Source organism: Pelodiscus sinensis, chromosome 3, assembly GCF_049634645.1.
Source record: "Pelodiscus sinensis isolate JC-2024 chromosome 3, ASM4963464v1, whole genome shotgun sequence".
Lineage (NCBI taxonomy): Eukaryota > Metazoa > Chordata > Testudines > Trionychidae > Pelodiscus > Pelodiscus sinensis.
The window spans coordinates 137,254,997-137,277,127 of NC_134713.1; the positions used below are offsets into that span (position 1 = coordinate 137,254,997).

A 22,131-nucleotide genomic window follows, 5' to 3' on the forward strand; every position below is an offset into this window, starting at 1 on the left:
AAGCACTTTCCCAAATGAGGATGCTGCTCTTTTAGTATCACTAATAATGTACTGGGAAAAAAAGTGGACTCTTACTTACACATTAATTACAATTTAACTTAAATACACACATATCAGAGCTTATGGAAGTACAGGAAAGGCATCATGCCGTCATGAACAAATATTTTGAATGATATCCACCATTTTATTCCTCCAAATTGAAAATAATTGGTATAAACTCAAAAGCAAAATCTTGCCATTCTCCCTTATAATTCACTTCATTGCCACCAATTTTATTCCAATTTTATTCAACTACTACGGATTTCAGAAATATATCACACCATACAATAAAGAACAGGCAGCAAGCCCAACTATAGTAACCTAGCATCCAAAGCACAAAGTGGATTTCTAAACTTTGTAAAAAATGTACCCACCTTAGCTACTGCACATCGTACAGCCATTGATCTATCCGTCAGCATAGACCGTGCATTCTTATAAATATCACGGTGGCATGAAGCTGCGGCACCACCCAGCCCACTTAGAACTTTCTGTAAACTCATTAATATTTCACTTCGGCCCTGAGACTGCATATGTGAAAAGAAAGCAAAGGACAAAAAAAAGCAATTCACAATCAACAGTTCTTCAGTTATTTGTACCCCAACTATCAACATTATAGTTCTATTACCTTTTCTTTTGGAAGATGCACATATTGGTGTGCATAGATGATACAAACTTATAAATTTAATTAAACCACTTAAGATAGTTAAAGACTGAAAAAATACCATGAAATTGTGTAGTATTCATGCAGTACTAAATGCTACATTTAAGTATATAAAATGATCTCATCGGTTATAGGTCATGTGCTCAAAGAATAGTGAGTGAAGGTCCGCTGTCTTTCCTAGATGGTATAGCAAGAGCTCCCTCTGCTGTTTCCATCTACTTCAAGTACACGTTTATTATGCACATATTTATTATTATACATAAAGTGTGCTTCCAATATGAAACAGGAGAAGAAAATAGCACATATGCAGATGTCACTATTGTAAATGTGCAATCAATATTGCATTCAATCGCCTAGTTTAACATTTTGCATTTTATTTCTCACCTATATTAATAAGGAAAAATGGCGGCAGTGGCAAAGCTAGAACTTTTTGATGTACATAATTCATTAGTTCCATCCACAAAGCTTTAACCATCCAATACACATTTAAGTAGCTACACATATATATCCACCTTTTCTTATGTAACTACTTTTTCTATTTGGCACATTCCATATGCAAATGTCAGTCTCTCACAACTGTGATTTTTTTTTTTTTTTGAGTCTAGCAAAATTACTATACCTCAATGAGCACATGGAATGTTTCCACTATAAGGGTACGTCTAGACTACATGCCTCTGTCGCCAGAGGCATGTAGATTAGGCTACCAGACACAGTAAAATGAAGCGGTGATTTAAATAATCGCCGCTTCATTTAAATTTACATGGCTGCCATGCTGAGCCGACAAACAGCTGATCAGCTGTTTGTCGGCTCAGCGCGATAGCCTGGACGCGCGGGTGGCGACATCAAAGGTATTTGTCGACCACCCAGGTATGCCTCATTCCACCTCCATGACAGGTACACAGTCAATAGCCATTTAGTTAGGTCAATATAGTGTCGCACGTAGACACTGTGTTAGTTACACTGACTGTTATTGGCTTTAAGAAATTCCACAGTGTCCCATATTAAAAGTACAATCAGTACAAGCGCTTCTGGTGAGGACATGCACTGCCAACACAATACGCATGCCAAAATTTTAAGCCACTTACATAATACAACTATATATCTTTACACTAATATGAACTATACCAGTGGTCCCCAACCTTTTCAGGTTGCCGGGCGCCAGGGGGCGTGGCCGTTAGCCCGCCGGGCGCCAGGGGGCGGCCCCCCTCCATAGCCCCCGCATGCCCGGGGCCGGCGCCCCCCCCCCCCCCGCAAGCGCCGCGCGCCGGGGCCGGCGACCCCCCCCCCCCACCACAAGCGCCGCGCGCCCGGGGCCGGGGCTCCCCCACCCCCCCGCAAGCGCTGCGCGCCCGGGGCCGGGGCCGGCGCTCCCCCCCCTCCCCACAAGTGCCGCGCGCCTGGGGCCGGCGCTCCCCCTCCCCCCCGCAAGCGCCGCGCGCCATGTGCCCGGGGCCAGGCCCGCGGGCACCGTGTTGGGGACCACGGAACTATACAGATAGGACAGATGTTAAAATGCATGTAATTGAGTAACCATGTAACTGCTGAAAATTTCAGTGGTTACACACAGGGGGGCAGGCAGCTCCCCAGGAGCCAGTGCACATGGGAAGGCAGTTTTTAAGCCATCTCCCTACGCATACCAGGAGCCTGCATGTAACCATGAAGGTTAACCAATAAGCCCAGGCCCATCGGGTAACCATATACACTTTCATATCCCTAATAGATAGCATCTTTATGCCCAGTACAGTGAACAACTGTGAAGACATTTTAACTAAGAAGATCGTTGTGGCTTTGAAAAAGCCCTAAATGTGTAGCCCTACAATACCCTTGTAACTTACCTCTGCACTTTTCAGAGACTTTAAGAGATTATTAACTGTTTCTGGAAAAGAACTGCCCAGCATCCTGCCCATTTTTTCATAAAAAGCTCCAACACATGCAACTGCAGCCCTAAAAAGACAAGATGCCTCTTAGTAACCTTTTTGTTAAAGTTTAACATACAACTTAAATGGAAGCATCCAACTAGAAGTAACTATACATTTAAAAAATAAACTTCTTTCTGTTGTTAATTATCTTCTATTAACTATTCAGTCATTACATTGGTTGTTTATATGTAGCTCAACCTAAATCAGAGAAGAGGGGGCTCTACATGCAAACAGGGATGCTTCTGTGGGGGATTCGTTGGCAGGATTTTTTCCGTGGGTCCTAATGCTACATAGGTCCATATGTCCTAATCCTTGTAAAGTCAAGCATATAGTTAAATCTTTGAAGGATTAAGGCCTTAAATGGTGCAGAAATTGGAGTTCAGCCAGACAGCAGCAAAACTGAGTTAACAGGTGAGAAGTATGTTACTCACATTTTGTTACATATGCCCTGTCAATTGAGAAAAGATTTAAGTTGTTTTACAACATACAAGCTCAAAATGTGTAGAATGCTGCACAATGCAGTTAAATTTAGATATGCTAAAATCATTTGTTCAGTCAATTTTTTCACCCACATTTTTCCTTTCACTCTTTTTCAGGTACTAGAATAACTGGGTTGGTTAGAGTGAGGTTTTCTGTTTTGGGTTGGGTTTTGTTTTGTTTGTTTGGAAGGGTGGGAGCAAAAGAGGAGGGTTGAGGTAGCAATGATTTTAAGCAATTTTATATTTCCACTAGACATACAAATGGTTCCAGCACCAGCGTGACAGAAGCAGATCCTGTGTATACCAGGTCCATGAGAATGTGTAAACTGATATCACAAAGGAACAAGGCTTTCTTAGCTTAAAATTTTTAACAGACACAACTGAGAAGGCTCAGCAATAATTTTTCAATCACTGACAGCATCATCATCCAACCAGCTGTTCATTTCAAATTTATCAGAGCACATAACTCCTCATTAAGGACCCTTTGTATAAAAGGCTGAGAATCACTGTACTAGGATACCTGAAATGTGAGCTGATGTTAAACAAACACAGAGCACAGAGATTATTTATTCAAGAGATACATACTGTATGCTACTTTAGATAAATACAAACAGTGAACACTCTTTCTGAAGAGCACCTAACATTACTTAGCAAAAAAGATAAAGTCCATGTTAGTGGCTAGCCTGTAATTTCCTATGCATCATTTAATTTGGCAGTCAGAATGTGCCTATAAATAACTGAAAAATTCTAAGTAAAGAAATTTGTTCAACGTTTATTCCGTCAGGCAATAGCTGACCTCTGGATGACACACACATGTAAAAATTAGCCCAGATTAGGAAATATTTCCTTGCCTGGAAAAAACACTCTTCAAATCCAGACAGTAATATCAATTTTTGTTAGCTCTAATTCCTTTCCTCCATGCTTCCAATCTTGCTATTATGTCTCATTTATTTATATATTATATATGCATACATGTATATAACACACAGATACATACACATACAGATTAATGCAGATATATTAAATGCTCTATTAATAGCAAACATTCACAATTCTTAAGGCAACATTTTACTTACAATTTGGTTGGTAAATAAGCAGCAGTATCATCTTTACTCTTGATAATGTCATTACACTTATCAATTGTCTGAAAGACAGTAAATGTATCACCAATGCTATAGAGAGCAGCAAGATTTTTAGCTAGTAATTTCCGTGTGGGTGGCCCAGGGGAACTGCTAATGAGTCCAGTAAGTTGTTCCACAAGCTTCTTTTGTTTTTCCTTGACATCTATCTGTTAAAGGAAAATTTGTGTTGTTATAGTTTCTCCATTCAGGTGTAATTTCTACCTGTTTCCCACAACCTTCATGTAGATTTTTGTTTGTTTCAATCCAAAACAATCAATGCTATAGTATAGTGAACACTAGCACATACAAATGCTAAATGGAAAGATACAAGGTTGCTATTGTTGAGTTCTTACTGTTTTTATCATATATTATTTATTAACCATACAATATTACTTCACAAAGGATCCTTTAAGCTCCAAGGACTATCCATTGCCATTTTTCATCTCTTTCCCCACACCATTGAAAAGGCCCCACACTAGAAGAGAAGAGCTTGATTACCAAAGAACTATAGATCCTACTAAGTATTTTAGTTTGTAAGCCTATAATTTCAGACTCAGCACAGGTAACAATAAGCAAATAAGCACAGATATTTACAAAACTATAAGATAGACAGAAGTTTATATATACACTTATAGTTAGGACTCTATGTAAATCACAATTTAAAAATTTTTTTTTAGAAAAATTCAGGACAATGCAAATGACAAAATACTGAATTTCGTGGAGTTTTCATGGAATTAGTTTACAAATAGCATTAAGTCAAATTTCAAGGACAGAATGAATTTCACAAATAATGTTAGTCAATATCAAGGAGTCATTCCATCTTTGAAACTGACTACGGTACTTTATTATTTAAAAGACTTAGTTGTAGACTTTTCTTAAGATCACAGTCAGAGACATTTTCATGATTTCTGTACATTCCATGAAATTGTGATTTACGCAGGGGCGTACCTATAGTCACTCTGTGGTTTGGCTCCCAGATACTAGTGCCATTGTGATGGATATTCATTTTGAACCTTTCCTGTGCATGACATTAACCTGAAATTGTTTTAAAAAGCAAAATAGAGAAGGAGAAATAAAGTTACCTTGTTGGCAGCTACAATCACTTTATCCAGAAACCGCAACCACTCAAAAATAAAGACCGGCCTCTTTGCTTCTGTTATTTGAGCCAAAGCCTCTTCATTTAGCAACAGACTGTGAGCTAGCTCCATCCTTAATATTTAAACTCTGATTTCACTGCAGAATCCAATATTGTCTCTAAAATAAACATAAAATGTAAAGCAGTAAAATGCTTTTGCTATAATATTTTTATGTAAGGCAAATTAGTTTTCAGAGCAGAACTGCATTTTAAGTATAGTCTACAGTATCAGATCCCAATTCTACATACACTTACACTTGTTTAATTAAGCAGTGTCATAGAAATCAATGTGAACATTTATATAGCCTGCAGCAGTGAGCCTCTAAGCCTGGGTTAACAGAATTGGGCTTGCAGGGCTCATGCTAGGCTTTCAAACTAGTGGAAGTGAGCATTGACAGCTCAACAGCATATAACAGATGGTACACAGAGCAGGAACTGACTGCAGAAAGCCTTGAAAATGAAGATAAACAGTCTGTGTTTGATGTGCTAGAGAGGGGAAAGCCAGTGGAGGAATGCAAAGAGGAGTGACATTGTCAAAGCAACAGGCTAAAAAAATGATCTTTGCAGTTGCATTCTGAATGGATATGCATCATTTGAGAGCAGTGTATGGTTGAAAGAAGGAGCTGTCTGGTAGACAGAACAGTAGAGAGGAGAAAAGGACAGTCACAATTTCTATTCCCAGTTCTGCCACTAACTTGTTGAGTGACACTAGAACAAGTTGCTTCAGGTTCCCCATCTGTAAAATAAGTATAAAATACTTCTTTACAGGGGTGACAGGACAATAAACTCATTTACATGTGCGAAGCTCTCAGATACCTTAGAGACAGGGGCAATAGAAATACCCAGGTATGCAGGAATCAATATGATTGATGATTGTTCGCCTCAACGCGGTGCTCCGCACCAGTCACTATATGAAGAGCTGCCCCTTCAGGCCCTGCATGCGCCCCCTCAGCCAACAAGCCAGCTGTCGGGTACAGAGGGGTAGGATGCCGCAGCCTGCATCCGCACAGGGAGGTACAAGCCCTGGAAGCCACAAATCGCTAGGATACGCCACAGGCCACCCAACCCCGCTGCCGAGCCAGGCTCCCTACCCGTTATCCCTGCACTACCAGGTGCCGGTGTAACGAGTCTGCGCCAGCCCCCCACCCTCACACGCCACCTCCGCAGGGCCGCCCCACCACTGGCCCCCGCCACCTCCGCGGCGCCCAGGGCGGGTGAGTTTCCCCGCCGGCCGCTGCTAGAGCCCGGCCCCGGCTCCAGGCGAGCCCCGCACGCAGGCGCGCCCAGCATCGGCCAGGCCCGCCTCAGGCTCTGCGCGGCCCGCGACCCCCTTTCCCAGCAGCGCCTGCCTCCCCCGGGCCGCTGCCGCCACCTCCAAGGCCGCTCCTCTGCCCCGGTGCCCGCCAGTCGCACTCACCCGCCCGCGGCGGCCCCACAACGGCCCGGCGGACCCCGGACAGCAGCGCACCGGGCCGCCAGCGACAGGAAGGGCCGGGTCGGGCGCAGGCGCAGCCGCCGCCTGGGAGCCAGGAAGCGACTGAGCAGAGTGCGCAGGTCGGAGCTGGAGGGAGAGCGGCGGGGTGAGGCCCCGGCTCGGAGGGGCGCTGGGAGGCTTGGGGGGTGCATTGGGGGTACGAAAGGAGGGGCCCAAGAAGAGGGGTACTAAGGGAGGGATGGTTGGGAGGGACGGAGGATGCCGGGAGATGGGGGGTCGGGGATGCAGGAAGGCTTTGGGGGTGCAATAGGAGGGATGGCTGAGGGTGCTGGCAGGTTTGGGGATAGGGTGGCTGGGGGTGCTGGCAGGTTTGGGGATAGGGTAACTGGGGATGCTGGCAGGTTTGGGGATAGGGTAACTGGGGATGCTGGCAGGTTTTGAGGTGGGGTGGCGGGAGGGGATGGCTGAGGATGCCGGGAGGTGGAGGGGACTAGTTGTGCAGGCAGAAATTGGAGGTTGTACACTCTTAGACATGGAACAAAAGCAGCAGTCACTGACCATCCGATTGGCTTTCTTTGTATCTGATTTTCGGTCTGTGGGCCAGGGCAGCTCTTAATACGTTTATAAAGCAGAGGCATAGGGCCTGGGATCAGAGGTAAGCCGGGACAGCTGATTCCCGGCTCCCCCAGTTCCCCTGCTAGCCTCTGCTTCCCGTTCATCCTCCCCTCCCCTCCCCCCCCCCCCCGGCGGTGCTGGGGGGAACCAGCTTTTAAGCCAACTCCCCCCAGCACTAGTTCCTGCTCCCCCACCCTTGCTGTCTCTTTCTAATAGAGCCAGCAAGGGTTGGTGGGGAGGGAAGTGACTAGTTGAGTCATTACTCAACAGCCCGATCGGCATGTGCTTATTGGGTGGTCGACTAGTCACTTACATCCCTAATCTGGGGTCCATAGTAAGGATGTTAAGGACTAGCTGACTATCCATTAATAAAAAGTCGGTCAACTAGTTGATTCTCCTCCCCCCCTTGCTGCCTCTATCAATTCTCCCCCCCCCCCCCCCCAGCAGACCAGGGAGACACGGAGCAAAGCAGCGGAGGACCTGGGTGGGGGGACCGCCAGACGCGCCGCGGTCCCCCCACCCAGGTCCTCCGCGGCTTTGTTTCGTGTCTCCCTGGTCTGCTGGGTTCTCCCCCCAGCAGACCAGGGAGACACGGAGCGAAGCGGTGGAGCACGCGGGCAGCGGGACAGCCCAGACGCGCCGCAGCTGTCCCGCGGCCGGCATCCTCTGAGGCTTTGCTCCCCGTCTCCCTGCAGACCAGGGAGCCTCCAGCAGACCAGGGAGATGCGGAGCGGCTTTTCTCGCCCCGGAGAACGCGGACGGCAGGACTGCGGCGCATCTGGGCGTCCCGCCACTCCCATCCTCCCGGTGTGAGAAAAGCCCCGTTCGTAACTGAGGATCCGACATAAGTGGGATCCGCGTAACTCGTGGACTGCCTGTATAGACAAATGCATTATCAACACAACTGAGCTAATAGTTATGATTTTGGATGTGTTTGTTTTTTAAGATAAGGGTATAAAGTGTAACCCACCTAAGGCAACAGTAATAACCAAGGTGAGGCTGCCATAGAACTGTGCTGAGCAAGAAAAGAAATCAAAGATGATAATTGAAACATTAATTTCTACTGCTGGTAATTCTCAAAATAAAAAATGATACTACTGTCAGTCCCTCAGTCTGGTAGTGTTGGGGAGGGGAGGCGGGAGTGGGCACTCATCCAGTACTAAATAGAGCAAGCCTGAACCAGTGAGTTTCTCAGCCCAAATACAGTCATCTTATTTCAATTCATTTTAAAAAGATAAAATGTGTAAAACTATTTTCATTCATTATAGGTAAGAGGCTCTGAATAGGGTACATATATTAAACATGGAAGAAGAAGATGACTATATGTCTGAGTCTTTTACTAATGTTCAGTAAGTAGCTTGCCTAAGTAGATCATATACATCTGCGTCTAATAACAATACTGATTGTTTTGGAGATTTACTCTTGACATTTTCACTAGTGTTTATGAAGAGCCTGTTATCCCTGAATTAATCATTTTGTCAATTTCCAGGTACTGCATTAAGGGCTAAATCCTCTTTTCATTACTCACCCACGTCACAGGGAGATTTCAATGGGATGAGGAAGAGGTATTTTGGCCAAAATGAAAATTTAGGTCTAATTTTTCAAAAGTAGATGGTGATATTGGAATCCTCAATTTTTGAGTCCCCAGTTTGTCATCTTAAAGGGCCTTGTTTTCAGAGGCTGGTTGCTCAGTACTTTCTGAAATCAGCAGAACCCTTTGGTTAAGCACCAAAAATTCAGGCATCTCATATCATTAATTACTTTAATAAATTTGGCTTCCACCTCTCTTTGTACTTAATTTTTGCATTTATCATGCCTCTGCTCCCAAATATAGATTATTTATAGGAGGCTACAGTGAAAAGTTTAAGTACAATTGTATTCCTTGCATGTCCTCACCATTTCTGCCCATGATGGAAATGAGGCAAGATTGGCCACTAATGAAAATCTTTTGGCAACTGCCATTTCCTAGTATTAACAGATTAATCTGAGATCTTAAACAAGAAATAATCCATCTGAGATGTATAGTAGTCCAGCAGGCAGGATTCTTTCCTGAAGAGCTAACCTTTTAAAGTAGTTAGTTATAATATAGGCAAGCACATTTCTGTAAGCTGCAATCAAATCCTTGCATTGAACTGTATGAGATCCCCTTTGATATGTCAGTTGTACTGCAGAAGAGGCAAGAATGGAAAAAGAAATTTTGTAGGGATCAGGGAACATCCCGATGGAAACGCCATTTGAATTGCATATTAAAAATGTACACATTCTATTGTCAGTTATATTACAGGATACATAATACAGTTAATGTCATTCTTAAAAGCCATTTAAAGGTTAAAGTGAAGTATGTGTGTGTTTGCAAGATGTTGCAAAGCTACAAAAATCACAGGGGGATTAAGGGAAAAGTAGTATAGCAACCCACTTTGAAACTTTTTTAGCATAATTGTATATAGGTTTCAGGTGCTCCATTAAATGTGTGACCTTCAGCTGTAACGAGATTGATTGTTATTGAGGAAACAATTACATTTCTTTTTAAAGAAATCTTAATTAGCTGGGTTTTTTTTACATTTTAGTCATGTCAGAAAAAAATTGAAGTTATGTTTTCCATGGAATACAAGCAGCTAAAATTTGGAACAAAGTTACTTCTCAGTTTTCAGAGTGAAAAAAAAGAATATTGACCTATTTTTTTTGCAACTTCCACACATTTATAATTCAGACAGCACAATGAATTGTATTTAAGTTCCTCCCACAAACAAATAGTACGGCTTAGAAATTTTGGCACAAAAGATAATTTTTAAGGTCATTACAAACAATTGAAATAGGGTATTAGAATGGAAATGCAGTGATTCAAAGATTTGGAGAAATCAGAGCTTAAGATGTTTTGCCACTCCCTATTGTCAAGTGGCAGCTACATCTTGTTTTATCACTAGAATTACAGTGGAGAAGACTGGCATTCTGCTTGGAGACTATAAGAATAATATGTATCAGCCAATAGAATAGAGGCAGTCAGTAAGTGAACCCTCTCCCCTCAGAGGGCCAAATACAGATGCTTTTCAATGAACCCAGACATTTTTTTATTTAGTTTTTATCAAGATGATTTTATTTTCTCTGGATTATGAACCTTGACTATACCATGAGCAAGAAATTTGGACCCTGACAAAAAATAGATGACTTGTATACGAGAGGTTGCTTAACCAGAGTTGATTCTCTAGCCTCACTGTTTCATTGAAAGGGAATCCTCTGAACTGTCATTCATGTTAAAATTCGACACTTTCCAAAAAGGACTCAACAAACATTTGAACTATCTCACCCGTTACCAAGATAGTTTCCCCAATTATCACCTCTAATACCATTAACTCACAAACATCCCACTCTCCCTACCTCTAATATCATCAATTCACAGACACTTACCTTCCTTCCTCCCCCCCCCCCACATCCCTCTCCTGTTCTGCAATGTGATTTGTCCTTTTCATATTTGTTCATTTTTTTTAATTGTATCCTTTGGTATATATGGTTGTGACTACTTTCTTCCACTATTTGATCTGAGGAAGTGGGTCTGGCCCAAGAAAGCTCATAATCTAATAAACCATCTTGTTAGTCTTTAAAGTGCTACATTGTCCTGCATTTTGTTTCATTGTGATGGATTATGCTGCCATTACACATTTGTTACCTCTTAATTTCAAAAAGACAATATTAGATACTTTTCCCCGCCCCTGCAGACAGGACGTCAGGCCAGGATTGCCAAGGCTAAGGCGTATGAAAGAAGCGATTCAAAAAGAAGAAAAGCAAAGGGAAGCTAATCAGAAAAATCGACAAAAGAGCCTAAAAGAAGAGGAAAAAGAAAGGCGTGACAGTGTGTTGAAAAGTGCTTTAGGAAATGAAAACAAAGGCTTTGCTTTGCTCCAAAAGATGGGGTACAAAAGTGGACAGGCCCTTGGCAAGAGTGGTAAGTTTGTTAACTTCTAGAATTTAGATGTATGCCCATTTTTTCAAAATGTAGGTTTTAAAAGGTATCCATTATAATACCGTTCCACCCATCTCTGGGTGAATTCAATGAATACCTCTTTGAGAACTCATGTCTGTTAGAGGAGCTCTTAATTGCCCCTTTAGCACAGCAGAAGAAAGCACAGAATGTGAGAGCAAGCCCTTAAAATCTTTTAAATAAAGAGTGAGGGATATGGGGGAATTGGAGGAAGAAGACACGGTACTTGCTGCTAACTTTGGCATTTTAGAGATGAATAATGGTTTATGAGAATCTTAACTAGCTATAGCATAACATAGCCTTTTGATTTTGATGCTCCTTTCAAACATGTAATTTTTAAACATTAAAGAACCTAAGCCCCAATCTCCAGTCTCCACAAATGTACAGCTTGATGCTAGAAAGGGATCTGTGCACACAGATGCACGGCACTCTAGTGAAGCAAAAATGTTATCCAGGATCTATACATAGTAAATCACTAAGGGGTGAATAATAGCGAGGCTTAGTTATTGTTTGTAGTGTATCTCAAGATTCTCATATGAAAGAGGCTACGAAAGGATGAAATATATTATTATTAGCTAGCAGACGTACCTGGCGTTGCTTGGGTCTGTAACTCAAGTAATATGGGGGAGGACGTGGATTTGGGAATGGAAGGGGGCATAAAAGGATGATGTACATGCTTTATTTAAATTATTGTATTTTTCAAAAATGGGGGTGTGGCCAGCCAGGGCTGTGCTGCTTAGTTCCGGGGGATGGTTCCAGGAGGCCGCATTGGGGCTGCTGGGTAGTGGGGCTGCTGGCTGCCTCCCCAAGGGCATGGGGAGGTTTGGGGCAGAGGGACCACTTATCTAATCTGGTTGCCAGCCACATGGAGCCCTGTCACCAGCTGGCCACTGTCCTGCAGGTGCAACTGCCCCCAGTGGTCATGGTGCAGTATAGCTGTTCCCTGCACTTGCTGCCCCCAGTGGTCATTCTGCAGTATAGTTGTTCCACTGATCAGCCCCCTCCCTTTCCATGTTAGGAAAAATGTTCCCATTCCAGGCACTTCTTGTTTTTCAGGCACAACCAAACCCTGACCTTGTGTTAAGTTACAATGAAAGGAAGATGCATACCAAATTTGATGGCCCTAGCTCATACCGTTTAGGAGTTCTTGAACAATCGAACTCGCAGACAGATGTACATCTCTAAAATAGACAGATGGACTATTAATATGTTATGACTGTCAAATTAAACGATCCTTCTTTGGTGCATAGGGCAGCAGCCTGAATGTGGTACACAGCAATGCTACAGTTCAACAAAGAAAATAAGGAATGTCTGATATGCTGACCCATTGTCAGTGCATTTTGATGCTCGATTTAGCAAATTGTTTAAAAAATTATCATAGAAACTAATTGTTCAGTGGCAAAATCATATGTTTCCTTTGGTATTTATGATAAGGGGAGAGACCTGACTTCATAAGCTGTCTGTCCTTTTTTCTACAGGAGAAGGCATTGTTGAGCCTATTCCTTTGAACATTAAAACAGGTGTGTAATATTTACCTCTTAATTAGTTGGAATTCACAATCTCTCAGCTGCTTACAACAGTGTTTTGAACTTTTAAACAGGGAGAGGTGGACTTGGTCACGAAGAATTACAAAAACGGAAAGCAGAACAACAGTTAGAGAACTACAGAAGAAAGATTCATATGAAAAAACAAGCAGATGAACAGGCTGCAGATCAGTTTAGGTAAAATGATTATTTTCAGATTTTGTTGTAAACATTTTCAGGTAAAGGTGCAGGGTTTCACTCTTATCTTTCAGTGATACTGGCTACCTCATGCTTGACTGTTTAAAATGTCTTCTCAATTCTGAATAATATGTCTGAGATGAGTGGGTCATAGGGAAGGTAATTACCAACCATTTTAAAAGAAAAATGCTGAGGCATGAAAACTAAAATACATTATTTCCCTCTGCTGTGCCCCTTTATTACTATGGACATTAGCTAGGGTACAGACAAAATAATGTTAATATTGCCATTTGTTAAAGAGTGCAACTCAGAAATCTGTTTTTGAAAACTATTTAAATATAACCTCTTTCAGGAAGAGAGAGGTATGTACATATAATTTTATAATGACATTCTTAAGCTACAGCAAGGTGCAGGTTAGGATGGCCTTTTCTGATCCTATCAGAGGACTGTATGCCTGTACAAAGGCCTTTTAAGGCTACACTTGAAAGAGAATCCTCTGAACTGTCATTCATGCTTAAATTCGACACTTTACACTTAAGTTTGAATAAAGACTCTAATTATCTTACCCATTACAAAGATAGCTTCCCCAATTATCACCTCTAATATCAGTAGCTCACAGACATTTACCTCCCCCCGCATTCCCCTTCTGTTCTGAAATTTGATTTGTCCTTTTCATATGTGTTCATTTTTTTAATTGTATCCTTTGGTATATATGGTTGTGACAATTTTCTTCCCCTATTTGATCTGAGGAAGTGGGTCTGGCCCACGAAAGCTCATCACCTAATAAACCATCTTGTTACATAGTCCTGTTTTTTGTACAAAGGAGGAGAGTTACAAATGTTGTGGGGAACTATGGTGTGTATAAAATCTCAAATAGATTTACATTACAGTAAGTTCTTGTCTATGATGTGTGAATTTATCTGCCTGTTGATTGTAACTAGCTACTTTTTATCAACAGAATGAGATTCAAAAGCAAACATGAGGAACGCAAGATAGAAGGGGACCTTAGAAAAAGCCAGCGGGCCTGTCAGCAATTAGACACACAAAAGGTAAGGCTAATACATTGCCTTGAGGGAGAAGGCTGGTTTACAGTTTATTACTGGCTGCAAATTTTTTCATCTTCATGTATAACAATGTTATTTGACATCTTATCAATTGTGTGTGATATCAGGGATTATTAAACTAAAATGGCAACTGGCAGAGGGAACAGGGATGCATAAGTGTTACAGGGATCTGGTGGGTCAAATATCTACAGACATGTTTGCTAAAGGATGTCATGTAACATCTCTATTGAAAGTCTGTGTCACACTGATCATCCTGTATGGATAATATATAAGGAGTTACAGGTGTATATATACTGAAACTGATGTTCTTAAGGTTTCTGATGTGGAACTGGCTACCAAAAAGTGTTAAACAAGTTTCTTTCAAGCAACAAACTTTTTCTGGCTGACTGGCTATGTGCAGATTGATTGTAGTATACTTCAAATTAATTCCTGTCTACAGTCTGAAAAAACTACTAATCTAGTGATTGCAAAGTCTCCAGGGGGAGATGCTAGACAGGAAAAGACAAGATATGGAGGATTACCATTATTACAAGTGAAGATAGTGGATTGGCAGAACTATGTCTGGGGATGTAGCAGTAACCCAGATATCCTTCACCTATAAAGTAAGTTGACCATGTGTTTCCCTTATGCAAAAAGGGTCACAGCCAGTGTTCCCTCTCAGGTGCATGCCCGCACACACAAATGTTGAGCCCACCCACCTTCTTTGCAGAGCTATGCAGAAGCACTCATCTTCCTGGCCTTTAAAGGTGAGTGTCGTGGCTGCTCCCATGTCTGGGGATGGGTGGGGGTGGGGACAGAGCCGCAGCCACAATGGGGGATGGCTGCTCTGGCTGCCACTGGGGCTGAAGCCGTGTTGGGGGGCGGCTGCTGTCAGGGGGAGTTGGAGCCATGGGGCTGGCAGGGGGCTGCTGCCACAAGGAGTTGGGGCCATGGGACTGGTGGGGAGAGCAGTGGGGGGTGGAGGATGAGATGGGGTGCTAGCTGTGTAACAGGGCAGAAGATGGGGCAGGCACCAATGCATCTGCACACTAAGTGGGGCTTTCTTCCATAACAAGTTAAAATATATATATTTTAGAGAAAGCCCCACTTACTGTGCAGATGTATTAGCACCTGCCCCATCTTCTGCCCTGTTACACAGCTAGCTCTCTCTCTCTCTCTCTCTCTCTCTCTCTCTCTCTCTCTCTCTCTCTCTCTCTCTCTCTCTATATATATATATATATATATATATATATATAGTTAGTAACTGGTGGGTGTCATGGTGGCACACATCCAAATAAACGCACATGACATCAATATTGGTGCACAAGACAAAACTCACTCTGCTCACAGATGGAAAATCTTAGAGGGAACATTGGTCACAGTTAGGCTTGGCTGAAAAAAACAGTGAAAAAATGTTGGGGTGAGCTGAACTTAAATAAGGCCACATCTTGTTAATGAAGTGTAGGCTCGGGTATGTGTGTTATGACTTATTTTATATGTAATCCTTGGTTTCTAATATTTCTGTGCGCTACCATTTGAATCTTTTACATACATTTATACTTTCTCGGTAAACACATGTAAGTGTTTTGTATTTTAAGCAAAGCTATGATCTGAGGTGTAACTGGCAAGCGTGGGGGTACTTTTCCTTTGGGAGCAGAGGTTCTGGGAAGTCCATGAATGTTCAGTGGAACAGCTACTGGACACACCAATAGTATCTTCAGAGGGTATGGGAGTGGTGTGTGCCTATTGGTAACTTTCTAGTAGTCATCCTGGGGGGAATGCTGCACTGCGAGAGCCTCTTCACATCGTCCAATAGAGCTCATGTGCACCAGAAGTTACATCCTTAGACTTACTGACCATTTGCTGTTTATATGTCTCAGTAGCTTGTCTGGCTCAGATAAGGCTACTTACCTGCCATAATACATGATGAAGGAGCTTCACAATTATGGGCGTGTGCAGAATCAAGATTTTTAATGGTAAAAGTGTCCTCTTTCAGAAGGCTTTTTGATAGAGAATGAGATTAAAAAGCAAACAAAAGGAATGTAAGAAGGGGACTTTACCAGCATATCTGGCACAGAAGTTTATTTTAGCATGACTTTATGTTGTTTTCAAAGAGCAACAAAACCACAAATAACCTTTTGTGTAGTCTAATGTGCTCAGTTCTATTCTTCAAGCTTGTATCCAAAATTATAACAAGATTTATAAAGTGATACCTGTCCCATTACAAAACTGCTTTTATTGGATATCTGCTGAAGAAACCCCTGGAGACAGAGAATTTTACTTAAAAAAAAAATATATATATATATATTTTTTTTTTTTACAAGGGCATTGAAGTTCCCAAGGAGATTTGGTACTGGGTAGAACCCGAGCAAGAAGAAAAGGATCAAGAGGAGGAAGAAAAGAATGAATACAAAGATTCAGACTTAAGTGTAAGTGTTGAAATAAAAGTCTGTATGAATCTGTTTTTATTTGTAAAAATATGTGTAACCCTCTCTTTTTCTCCCTGGGTTACTCAGAAACAGGCCGTGCTCACCAGGGCGCCTGATGGTTTTAACATTAAAGGAGATCTTGAGTACCCCAGAGGTGATGTTGTATAGTTGGGGATTCCCTATCCACCCCCTTGCTGTAGTCCCTTGCACCTAAAGGAATATACAGTAGCAGTGCCTCCACCTGGCTGGCCCTGGATACACTTAATGGTGTGCCTTGGGAGCCTCCAAGAATAAAATTATTCCAGCAGTCTGGATCTAGCACCAAAACAATTATAAATATTATACATCTAATTGATTAAGTTGTTAAGTAAAGGCATGTTCATTCTAAAGAAACAGGATTTAACATACTAAAAGTGAAAAATATCATTTAACGAAGTACACAGAACTAAAGGAAACCTATCTAACTGGCATTTACACTGCCACCATTTATCCCACCCCAGTGTGTGCCCTCCTCTGGATCTCAGAGTCCCAGAGGCTTGCATGGGCACACTTGATGGTCTCCAGCTGGAATGGAGACAGCACTGTGTGTGTCAGTCCAAGCTAAGCAGCCAGTCTAGGCAAGGCAGTCCAGCAGCTCTGGTTCACTGGGCAGATAATCCCAGAGTCAGTCTGTTTTCTGTGCTTTCACCCAGGCAGCACTTTCCCCAAGAGCCACAGTTACTCACAGTTACTCCTAAGGAAGGTTAAGCAGGCCCTTTTCATCCACAGGCATAGCCAAAGTCTCTCCCCTCCAGCGATAATCACACCAACAGCTCCTGAAGCAGCCTGCTAGATCCAAGTCCCAGCAAGCTCTCAGCAGCAGGCTCTAGCTTCCAACAGCAGCTCCTGGCATGGAAAAGGTTCCACACCAGCAATCTGGCTCCTCTTTCCAAAATGGAGTGCCCTTCCCTGCCACCCCAACTCTCTCTCTCTCACTGCCTAGAAGAGGGAAACAGTTTTCCCTCCTTTTTCCCCAAGGGCTCCTGTGAGTTGTAGTCTCTAAAGCTAGATTGCAGCACAAAGGATCCTCCCAGCAAAAGTCAGAGGTTCCTATAGTAAAGGGAGCCTACATATACATGCATATCAAAGCTCAAAGTGGCCTCTCTGCCTTGCAAAGTAATTTCGCAATATTAGGTGGAGTATAAAGCATGATCATATTGATTTGCAGGGCCGGCCCACAACATTTTGGCACCTGAGGCAGGGAGCTCAAATGATGCCACCTTTTCTCCTGCCTGCCAGTTATGTCTCTTGTGCCCTCCTTCCTCCAGCACAGCACTCCACCATCTCTGTGCATCTAGAGCAGAGAGAATACATATGCACCAGCAGCAGACAATTTTCTACACTCTGGGTCCTAGTGGCACCCCCCCCCCCCCCCCCACAGTCTGGCACCTGAGGCTGCCACCTCAGTTCGCCTCATGGTAAGGCCAGCCCTGTTGATTTGGAGCAAATTTAAATGACAACTACCACACCTTTGGCCCGAGATTTTCAAAACAGTGTAATGATGTAAGGGGATTTATTTTTAGCTACCCAATTTCACACTTGGTGGATCTAGTTTTCAGAAAATGCTGAGTAATATCTCAAACTCAGAGCTTTCAAAAGTTGGGCACTCAAATCAATCACTTTTTGAAAAGCATGTCCTTTATGCCCAAAACACCACAAAGCTGTTGTTAATCTGATGAACTCAGTCTGTGGTGGAGGTGGGTAATTTAAAACAAAACAACTCATCAGGAATATCACTCAATTGAAATAAGATACTTTAATTGTTCAGTAGGTGAAAATAAATAACAGCCAACATCCTTTAACCAGCAAGCTCTCTACAGATCAGTGTACACCACCAAACATCATTTCGGTACCTCTATTGTAGTATCAGTTACTATGTACTAATGTGTCTGTGTTTCTGATTGCAGCATCATCTGATCTTTTCTTAGCTTGTCCTTTTTAGCACCAGACACTATTGATTAGCAGGAAAGAGCACACCACTGAGGCCTCTGTTAGACTGTTTGATTGTGATTGCTACTTAAAGCTGTAAAATCTCTCTCTCTCTCTCTGTGTGTTTATATATAGGTATTAGAGAAGTTACAAATCCTGACCACCTATTTAAGAGAAGAGCATTTTTATTGTATCTGGTGTGGAACAGCCTATGAGGGTAAGAGTAAATCTTGGGTATACTTTTCCTTCGATTAGGCGTTTGGAGCCATAGTCTGCCATTCTTATTCTTTATTCCTAGCAAAATTCCCATGGAGGCTAGTGTCACTAATGATCTCCCTGAAAGTAACTTTTGGATATATTGGTTGGATTCAGTCATTTTTCCTTTCTTGGGTTCCAGAACTAGTGAATGGTCGATGTGGCCAAATTGTAACAGTCTCCTTTAAGAGAGAGTACCACATGTACCTCCCGAGCATCACTTTTCTATTTTTTTTAAAGTTGGTTTATTTTCTTTTAGTTCATATTTTTTAAAGAATGCCACAAGGTTGAAAATTATCCTGAGAAATTAATACCCACCCAATTAAGATTAAAAAAAGTCTTCCCCTGTCTCCAGAATCTGTTTTAAACATGATTCAGCAATAATTGCTCAATTATTGCTGGTGCAATAGGAGTAGCTGGAACTTAATCAATCTAATATGAATTAACAGAAAACATTGTGACACTAGCATTACTTTTAGGAATACACTGTTAAACCTCCATGATGCTAAGTCTGAATACTACATTACTGCAGACAAATCTGTGCATCAAGTTACTAGTATATCATTACTACCAGTTGCTGGACTGAAGATATTTTTCCTGAAAATAAGACACAGTAATGATTGTATGTTCTAAGAACCCTTGATTCCTTGAGATAGCATGCTCTTAAAGCACCTGATTGATGGATGCTCTGATGTATGCAGGCGTGTTTGGGTCCATGGGCTGTTGAATACCCTTGTTGTGTTTCAGAGTATGGAGGGAAGGAAGATTTTTTTCTACAGGAGAGAGATTGGTGTAAGGGAGGAAATGGGAAAGCCTGTGAAGAATCTGTGTGAAAGATCAGCCAGTCTGCTGCAGTTCTATCAACTTGAAGCAGTCTGGCCTCCTCCTTCAAACACTGCCTCAAAATTTAGAAAATTTTATCCCAAAAGAAAAAAGTATTGAAGAAAACTTTATATGAATTTCTGAAATGGAATGCTCACTTTATCTATAGTATGATGATAGTGTCATTTTAGACCAATTTTATTTGGAAGTTGCCAAAATATTGCCTGGAATTATTTTAGTTAATAAATAGCCTGGTGATCTAATTGCCCTTACGCTAGTATCAGCAGCATTTGGGCCTAAGGTTACTAGGTCACAGAATCAGGGAGCACAGCAAAGGTCAGTTTTCTTTCCTCAGTCACTTAACATCTGATGAGAATTGAACTTCAAACCACAGCTCCATTTGGAATTAATTTAATCTATGTTAATATTGTTTCTCCATTGTTAGATTAGCATAACACAGTGGTCCCCAACGCGGTGCCCGCGGGTGCCATGGCGCCCGCCGGGGCATTTGTGCACACCCGCCGACAACCTGGGCCAGTCCCACCCCTGGCGCGCAGCGCACTGGAGGCGCCAGCCCCAGGTGCGCGACACGCACCAGCGCCTGGTGCGCGGCACTCGGGCAGCCCCAGCCCCGGGGCACATGCGGGCGTGCGGTGCCGGGCCCACGGCACAAGGCGCTCGGGCAGCCCAGGGCACAGGCCGGCGCCGGGTGCAAGGGCATCCCCGCTCCTGGCGTGCCCCAGGACGCGTGGCCCCGCCCCCGGGCGCCTGGCACGTGAGTGGCCCCGCCCCCGGGTGCCTGGGAGCCTCTAAAGGTTGGGGACCACTGGCATAACACTTTTCTTTTGCCTCCCCAGCCCTACTTTTTTAAAATAACATTTAGAAAATTATGGATCTCCTCTTCACATACCTGACATATATTAACCTTCTTTTCCTTTATATTGTAGAGTCAGCAGATTTATCATCAAACTGCCCTGGAAATAGTTCAGCAGATCATGACTAAAAAGATTGTAATAAAAGGAACTCTGGAAAAAAACTATTTTTAAAATACCTTCAGGGGACATCAAGAATTCACACAAGTGCTGAAGGTGGAATCCATGTTGAAAGGCTCAGAGCACACACTTTTGAAAGCACAGAAGCATTTGTAGAGTTTGGATTTTTTTTTTAGTGAAGTTAGTCACTGAACTCACTATTTAATAAGAATTACAATTATGCTAAATAACTTAGGTGCCTAGCCAGGAGTTTTGTAGGGTTCTAACAAATTAAAAACCCATTAGTACTATCACTGCAGTTCCAGACTGGCACCTCAGAGGACAGGCAGCCAACTGTACCAAATTGTTATGCATTAATTTCTGCACACCTCCACTTGGAGCTACCTAGATTCTCACTGCTAAATTGTGTGATTGTGGACAGATGGAAGATTGAAGTAGGCAGAACTTGACCTTATAACCAACATCTCAAAGGATTCCTTTGGGGGGAAAAAAAACCTGCCCTTCCTTTTCCACATAAGGATGCATGGAGTAGAGCATAATCAGCTGACTGTCAGTAAATATTGGTTAAGTCTTTATAGTATACAGTGTTAGGTCACTTAATATGAATCCTCCATGAGGATGTCTGTACATTTGCATTTTAAGGGGGTTCTGGTCAACATAATCAGTCTAATAAGCATAATCATAATGTGACTGGTGATGGCTGAAAATGGCATGAACTTTCACAAAATATTTGGCTTTATCGCATCATTATTGCTTTATGTAAATGTGGATGGTTGTATAGACATCTCTAAATTTCATCAATATAGTGGGTATTTTGAAGTGTTTTGTTCATAATTAAATAGCTTTCTGTAACTTTTTGTGTCCAACTTGGTTCCATTCGGTCAATACTTATTTAACAGTGGCAGTATTGTGCATGAGCAGCAACGAGTGAAAGTAAATCCATGATAGAAAAAGGAGCTGAATTAGAAGTAATAGCTTTTACTATAGGGCAGGCAGCAACCTGTAGTAGACATCATAGGATTAGACTGACATCACTCTCTACATATTGGTTATGGTGAACAGAATCTTCATTGTTGTAAATCTTGAAGTTTAATGGGCAAATGACAGAGGAGGTCTTAGTTACTGCATGCCAGCTGCCAAGGAAAAATCTGCCAGTAAGATGTTGTAATGGGACACAATACCTCTCACAAGCACCTCCTTGGCCAAGTGTGTGGTCCTGCACACTCACTCTCTGTTTATGGTAGGTCTTTGGTGATTCAGCCCTCTAGCCAAGTCATACATGGTCTGAATTTTAAACAAACAGATCCTTCCCAAGGAAAACTGTCCCAACAGGGGCCTATCAAGGTACATGTAGGCTGGAATGGCCCTGTAGCCCTCCCCTGACTCAGCTCACAAATAACCCTCCAAGCCTGGTAGGGGAACCATGGCCCCAGGACTTTCTCCCTGGAAACTCTTCACCCTCTTAGGGCCTTTCTGGCTGAAGCTGGCCCACTGCAATTCAGTTCCCCCTCTGGCACCTTA

At 42.6% G+C, this 22,131-nt stretch overlaps 2 protein-coding genes across 9 annotated transcripts in view; one reads left to right on the forward strand and one right to left on the reverse strand.

The window, feature by feature from the left end:
• The window catches only part of HEATR5B (HEAT repeat containing 5B), a 95,361-nt gene that overhangs the window by 72,803 nt on the left and 427 nt on the right, over positions 1–22,131 (reverse strand). For 4 of the 7 annotated variants that reach the window (XM_075924954.1, XM_075924953.1, XM_075924952.1 and 1 more), the window contains exons 1-5: positions 6,772–6,906; positions 5,302–5,473; positions 4,175–4,386; positions 2,536–2,644; positions 414–563 (exon numbers count right to left, since the gene is read on the reverse strand). In XM_075924954.1, coding sequence (XP_075781069.1) covers positions 414–563; positions 2,536–2,644; positions 4,175–4,386; positions 5,302–5,427 — 597 coding nt within the window. In that variant the 5' untranslated portion in view covers positions 5,428–5,473; positions 6,772–6,906. Of the gene's footprint in view, positions 1–413; positions 564–2,535; positions 2,645–4,174; positions 4,387–5,301; positions 5,474–6,170; positions 6,410–6,445; positions 6,465–6,771; positions 6,907–22,131 lie in introns of those variants that run through there. The other 3 variants (XM_075924951.1, XM_006131294.4, XM_075924950.1) reach the window with 3 other exon arrangements.
• Positions 6,772–21,481, forward strand: GPATCH11 (G-patch domain containing 11). Of its 2 annotated transcripts, none has more exons than XM_075924964.1 (9): positions 6,772–6,908; positions 8,673–8,753; positions 11,118–11,344; positions 12,859–12,900; positions 12,981–13,101; positions 14,060–14,150; positions 16,469–16,573; positions 18,677–18,758; positions 20,566–21,481. In XM_075924964.1, exons 2-9 carry the CDS (start codon positions 8,707–8,709, stop codon positions 20,619–20,621), a joined length of 771 nt encoding a protein of 256 aa, XP_075781079.1. In that variant the 5' UTR covers positions 6,772–6,908; positions 8,673–8,706; the 3' UTR covers positions 20,622–21,481. The 2 variants fall into 2 exon arrangements, with proteins under 2 accessions (XP_075781079.1, XP_075781078.1); XM_075924963.1 differs by having other exon boundaries at positions 6,876–6,934.